At 29.6% G+C, this 6815-nt stretch overlaps 1 protein-coding gene across 1 annotated transcript; it reads right to left on the reverse strand.

Annotated features, from left to right (window-relative positions):
* Positions 1–5098: 5098 nt before the first annotated feature.
* LOC137806120 (uncharacterized) lies at positions 5099–6391 on the reverse strand. The gene has a single exon (XM_068606079.2). It carries the CDS (start codon positions 6271–6273, stop codon positions 5332–5334), a length of 942 nt encoding a protein of 313 aa, XP_068462180.1. The 5' UTR covers positions 6274–6391; the 3' UTR covers positions 5099–5331.
* Positions 6392–6815: the final 424 nt, after the last annotated feature.

The raw sequence follows: 6815 nt of genomic DNA on the forward strand, positions 1-6815 counted from the left end.
ATGCCAAGAGAATGAATCTTTTGGATTTCATGCCAATTTGGATTTAATGCACGTCCAATTAAACCCCACCTAGTTTAGAAGAGTGAGTTGGTAGATGTTTGTCAGAAGCATGGTGATTCCTTCTGGAAGTGGTTAGGGTTGTAATGGAGACGTTGAGGGAGGAAGATAAAAAACGGTTAGGTTATCTAAAACTTGTTTTAGAATTTATAAAAAGAAAAAAAAAAACAATGCAAGTGTTTTAGTTCACTTATCTATAAATGTCTAAGCTCTCTTGATAACAAAGTAAATTTACAATATTTTATATTTAAGAAAAAAATAAAATAAGATATTTTGATGAGATGATTCCTTTTTTGACATGAGTCACTGTTCATCAATAGAAAAATGATACATTCACAATTTTATTCCATTATGTAATCCTATTTCTTTGTTTAAAACTTCAATTTTTGTATGAAATGACAAAAATAATCTTTTTTTTATATCATCAATTAGAGATTGTATAGTGAAGCTGGTTGTCAATATATCATTTCTCTCTTCAATATCGACTAAACAATTTTTTTGAGGCTTCCGCTTTATTTTTTCAGCATGAAACGCTCCTCGAAAAGATTCTTCATCTTTTTGAGCCTGTCCTTTTCTCCATCTTCCAATTTCAAATATTTTTTTATCACCTCTTGGAATTCCAAATTTATTTCTACCTGCTCTTCTATTTCTTTCTGCCATTCACAAAAACACCATATCAAATATAGACCATAAGAAAACAACTTAAAGACATAGTCATAATCAAGTTGTTTCATCACTCCAAAGAATCTATTCTTATTGAAAACACCATAATATATATTCGCATGCACATAATATATCTTTCTTTATTGACAAAAAGTGAACTATAAATAATGGGTTCTTCTCTTCAATGGAGTTTTCACCATTTTTTTTTATCATGGTCTTTAGAATCTTCCTACCAAGAAACAAAAGAAGAAAACTTCATATGAAATACAAACACATGTGTACGTCATTTGTTTAAAATATATATATATATATATATATATATTCACAATGAAATTATTTCATCACATCACATGTAATTAAGATTGAATCAAGTGTAAGATATCCACATGCTAACAATGTTCTTGATTGAAAAAAATGATGATCCACAAAAGAAAATTGTTGTAGGGATAAGTTCTTAAACTTATTCTCTTGAAGAATGAATATGCATTTCATTTTCAAAAACCCTTAGGTACCATCCATTGAAGAAATGGATTGAATAAGCCGCACAATTCTTTAATGTTTAGAAATGACACATTCTTTTCAAATTTGGCCCATGTTAAAGAAGGAACCATGTTACATATTCTATTTTATTATTAATATAAAACAGTATTAATAGTCTATTTTATTATTAATATAAAACAATATTAATAGTCTGTAAGTATTTTTACAATGTGGTTTTAAATTTGATACCTTTATGTGAAATTTTAAAGTCGGTAAAAATATTTTAAAACTACTGATATGATAAATATATTTTCAAGCTTTTAGTAATTGGAAATGCAATATTAAAAAAGATGTAGAATAAAAAGTTGAATGAAAGAGAGAAAGAAAAGTGAAGTTGAGTCGAGAAAGAAAAAGTGTAAAAAATGGATGATGATTATAAAACGAGATTTACACCCACTCATTCCTAGCATTAGCATATTACTTTTGTTTTTCTTTTCCTTTTTATGCACACTCATACACTCAGTCATAATAATATATACATATATTATACTTATAGTAAGATTTAATTGTTTTTTTGAGAGAGATGAGAGTGAAGAAAAAGAAAGAAATGAAAAAAAAAATTGTAATGTAAGATCCTTTATATTATATAAATTTTAAAATTTACAATAGATTTTATGGACGTGTTTAAAAATTGAATTTATTAAGAAATATAATAAATTATAAAATATCCTTGATTTATTTTTAATAACAATAATAATTATGTAGAAAAAATTAAACGGGACAAAAAAAAATTGAATTTACTCAAAAAGTCCAAAAAAAATACAATTTTATCGGTCTTCTCAAGTGTGAATATATGTTTTTCATTCCCAGCTTGGAATACAAATTCTTAAAAACGCTTTGTGAAAGAGTTTTGGTAAAGATGTCCACAATTTTGCAATAAATAAGGAATAGAGAGAAGCTTGATCAATCATTTGTTAATTTTTTCTCAAAACCACATGAGAATCAATCTCGATGTGTTTTGTCCTTTCATGAAAAACTTGATTATTAACCATCTGAATGAATTGTTGACTGAATGTCACCGTACTAATTATAACTAACTTTAGAAAGTGAGCTTTTATGAAAACAAGTTTCAAAAGTCAATTTAGATAGTGAATATATTTAAAGTTATGTCTAACATATTTCATCACACACATTTTTTTTTTATCACACACAATCTTTACTTAAAAAAACGTTGATAGATTGTCTGTCTTATAATTTGACTATTCATTATTAGATGATATTTTACAAAAACTGCAACAAGTTTTTGAAATACAATTTAACCACTCATTCTTGTATATTACATGTTCTACACATTTTACTAGTTATGGTTGATCATATGTGTATGTGAATAATTGTCTAAGTGTATTATATTATTGATAAGTATTCTTGTTCATATAATAATACATCTTTAATACTATATATAGGGGTGGAACAAATCAATTTTTTCAACCCATTAGTTTGTATTGATCTGACTCACCTATCTCACCAACACACGGAGTCATAAGCGGGACAAGTTCATTTATTTAATTATTTTTCACTTGATTTTTAATTATTTTATATATGTATTATTGTGATGTAAAAATAAAAATATATATGAATATTTTATCAAAATCAAAATAATTTTGTATTCTTGATTTATAAAAGAAATCATAAACAAATTTTGAAAATAATATTTTCTTTAATTATATGACAAGTCACCAAAGCGTTAACATAAGTATGAGATTCAATTATTAACAGTTAAATAGTAGAGAAGAAAAATGCTAATATTTTTTACCAAAATGAAAATTAGAAAAAAAACCTTTTTATATAATTTAAAAGTAAATTTTCATTGTTGGAGTTGCATTAAATATAGAAGAGTATATTAATTTCTTAATCCCTTTTCAGCATTTTTCTATGATTATTTGTATAAACTCACTCTCCAATACAGAATTTATAAATTTGAGATCTCATTTTGTTGGTCAGAATATCTAACTCTTAAATCAATTTGATATTTAATTACTCATAATTCTTACGAATTTGCTTTCACTAACGCACACGAAAGCAACAGAGGGAGGCAAATTTTATTTAATTTCATTGACTTCATTTTGGTGTGAACATACAATTACGTAATTACAACGTTCCTATGGACCACTCTGCTAAGACTAAAACTATATATTTTCACTTCTTATTTTATAGGAAAAAATTAATTACTTCAATAAAATTAGTAATAAAAATATTTTTTCATTTTAAATTATTTTATATATAAGTTTGTTTGCATAATAGTTCGCTTTCTTGTTAAGCTTTTTTAAAAAGAATATATATTTTTTAATTATGTATAAGTTAGTTTCATTTTTTAAAGTATTTTTAGAAAAGAGATTCTCAAAATATCCGTTTTTATTATAAAATATTTATAAAAGTTATAAATACTCAAATTATAAAAGATGTTTTATTCTTTTCATAAGATTTAATGTGTAATGTTTTTAAATAAAATACCTCTATTTAAAATAATAGAAAAAATGAGAAGAATATATATTTTTTTTAAAAAAATATGTTTTGATGTTGGCAAATATAAATAAAATTTATTAACTTTCAGTTGTCTCAGTCATGCAATCTGTTACAAAATCGACTTTAAGTCTAACTCAATCTCATAAAACCGGTTCATAGAATTGAGGATTGCACCCACTTATATACAATGAAAGACTCTAATTTCTAGTCGATGTGGGATCTTCAATACAATCTACGATGCTGACTGGATTGAAATGACCGCACGTACCATATAATACCATCCTTAATGATGTAATATTAATAAGTACCATTATAATATTATTTATTTTTCATTAACCTTAATTACATGATTTATCCTATTCTATACTCTACATTTCTCCCTCTTTTCCTCTCTCTCCATTCCATAGATCATACAAAAATAAAGTAGAATTAACATGTCTCTGGTCATAATCATGAAATTTCCAGAGGCAGTCTTCTTACACTATATTTAAAAAAAAATTACTGTGGATTACAGCAACATTTCAATCATTATTAAACATCCTAATGATATGGCATAAATGCTTTTTTCTTTTCTAATCTCATGCTTAATTTGTCCATATAAATATATATTATGATTCAAAATTCTTAGTACTTTTAACTTGGACAACAACTGTTAGCAATAAGAAGAGAATTTGGTAATGGAAACAGATTATGGTGGGTAACAGGTTGTTCAGGCTCAAAGGAACACAAAGACAACTTAACATTTAGTTTTAAAATCCTGGTTTGGGTACATAGTCCACAACTACACTTTTTTTCTCACCAAACCAAAGTCGTAAATACACGCAAATAATATCATTTTTTTTTTCTTTCAACGTGCAAAACCACCACCACTCCTTATGATTTGGTTGCAAGGTGACATCACGTCACACACCAATTTTTCCCTCAACAAAATACAATGCACAGACAAAACATATAATACCAAATCATATATTGGTAAATATTTGAATTTTCTTTTATCTAATATTTGTAATATAGTTAATATTGAATTTTAGTAGTGTACCGGTAAGGTTCGTATGACTGATTCTCTGATTCGGCATCCGGTTCAGGTCGACCGACATTATTAATGATGAAACTAATCAATGATCCAACATTAACTAATCTGCTTTTATTAGGCTCAATAATGACAAATGATCCACAATAATTATATAAATAGACACAGATCCTAAATGATCAGATACTTTATCATCTAATACTAAAAATTAAGTGTCGAGTGCTGAAGTTTGACTTGAGCGTTGAAGTATCTTTTATAAGTATCATCCGAGTCGAGAGTTCAGAGGAGATGAGGAATGGAAGAACATAATACAAAAGTTTGTCCAAGAAAAAAAAAAGTGAGATGTAAACCAAGTGATTCAATAGTTGTCTTGATTACAACCAAACCGTGTGATTCATTACAACCAATCGTGTGATTCATTGTGAATGGAGTATAAAAAAACATGAAAAAATGAACCAACAAGGAATATACAAAGAAAATCGAAATTAGCATTTGGTTGGAAATTTTGAAAACATGGTCACCAAAATCACAACTTAATCAACACATTAACTAAGATTAAGAGGTGTGATGTGGCTTAATTATTGGGATCCAATTCTTGCACTGAAGTGATGCATGCCAGGGTTGAAGCCCAAGCACCCCAACAAGCCCTGTTTGTAAGGCAACAGCGTTTTCTTCTTCATCTCCACAGAAGCAGCCCGGTTCACCGTGTAATGCAACTCGTGAGCCGAAACCGGTCCTCTCCGTCTCGAAACCGAACCGGAACTCTCTACCGACCGGAAGCTCAGGTTCCGCACATCCTCCGCCGCCGCCGCCGTTTTTGACAGAACCTCGTACTTCCGAAAAGGATCCTTGTCGGAAGCTCTTCCCTCCGAAGCGCTTCGGAACAGCAGAAAATCCTTCAGCCGCCACTTCCGGTACCCTTTCCCGAACGAAATCGACGACAAAAACGAGGAATGAGAAACGGTTTCCGAGGCCTTGTCGAGATTCTTTTCAGGGGATGATACCGAATTAACATCGTTGGTTTCAGTTTCAGTTTCGGTTTCAGTTTCTCTGCGAACTGATCTGGCAGAAGAAGTGGAGAACGATAGTGATCTTTCTCTGATTCTTCTATGTTGTGATAACGACGACGATGATGACAGTGATGATGGGTTTTCTCTATCTGTTCTTTGGGATGGGGTTTTGTTTTTGTCTGATGTTGGAACAGGGGAAGGTAAAGAGGGTTTCAAAGGTCTGATCTTTCCACCCAGAAAGAGTTCGTCGGCAGAAAGAGAAGGCCTCTGATGAAGATGGGTGGTGAAGTCGAATTCGAATTCATCTTCAGGTGTGGTGGGAGTGGAAGCAGAGGAGTGTCTTCTGGTGGGGCTGGTGGGGGCACTGAAGAAGAAGTTGCCAAAGCGTTGAGGGCTGGAAGGTGCGGTGATGTAAGGGGAGGAGCAGTTGCTATCAAAGTTGAACTCCATGGAAGAAGAAGAAGAAGGTGGTGGAAGAGGAGGAGGAGGTATTGCCACCACCACTTCCATAATGGTGTTGTGTGTTTGGAGAAATGGGTGGTGGGTGTGGAATGAGGGTATAAATATATGGAGAAAGAAGCTTGGGGAGGAAGGAGAGAGGAAGATAAAGGGTGGAAATTTTACTCTTGTGAATGATTTGATTATTTGATCATAAGTTTTTAATTTAGATTCATATTTAAAAGAATTATTTTACTGGTATAATAGATTTTTTATTTAATTTATTTATATAAATAGGTATAGTCTATTATCATTTTTTAGTTAAGTTATCAAGTTGTATAATAGTATTTAATATCAAAATTTTTATAAAAAAAATTTGATTTTCTTCATTAGAAAAAAAGAAACATGTAGCCACCTTTTGGTTGGAATTTTGTTATACTTTCATGTTTGTTTGCAAAATGTTTAATATAATTTGTATATCTATTTCTAGAAGTGAGATTTGTCAATGGAAATGTTAGTTATTAACAATTTGAGATTGATTAATTTATGTTTGTTAACTATTGGGGTGACAGAAAAAATATTTATAATATCAAGTTGAGGATTAATTCTATAAT

This window comes from Phaseolus vulgaris, chromosome 3, assembly GCF_051622355.1.
Source record: "Phaseolus vulgaris cultivar YP4 chromosome 3, ASM5162235v1, whole genome shotgun sequence".
Classification (NCBI taxonomy): domain Eukaryota; kingdom Viridiplantae; phylum Streptophyta; class Magnoliopsida; order Fabales; family Fabaceae; genus Phaseolus; species Phaseolus vulgaris.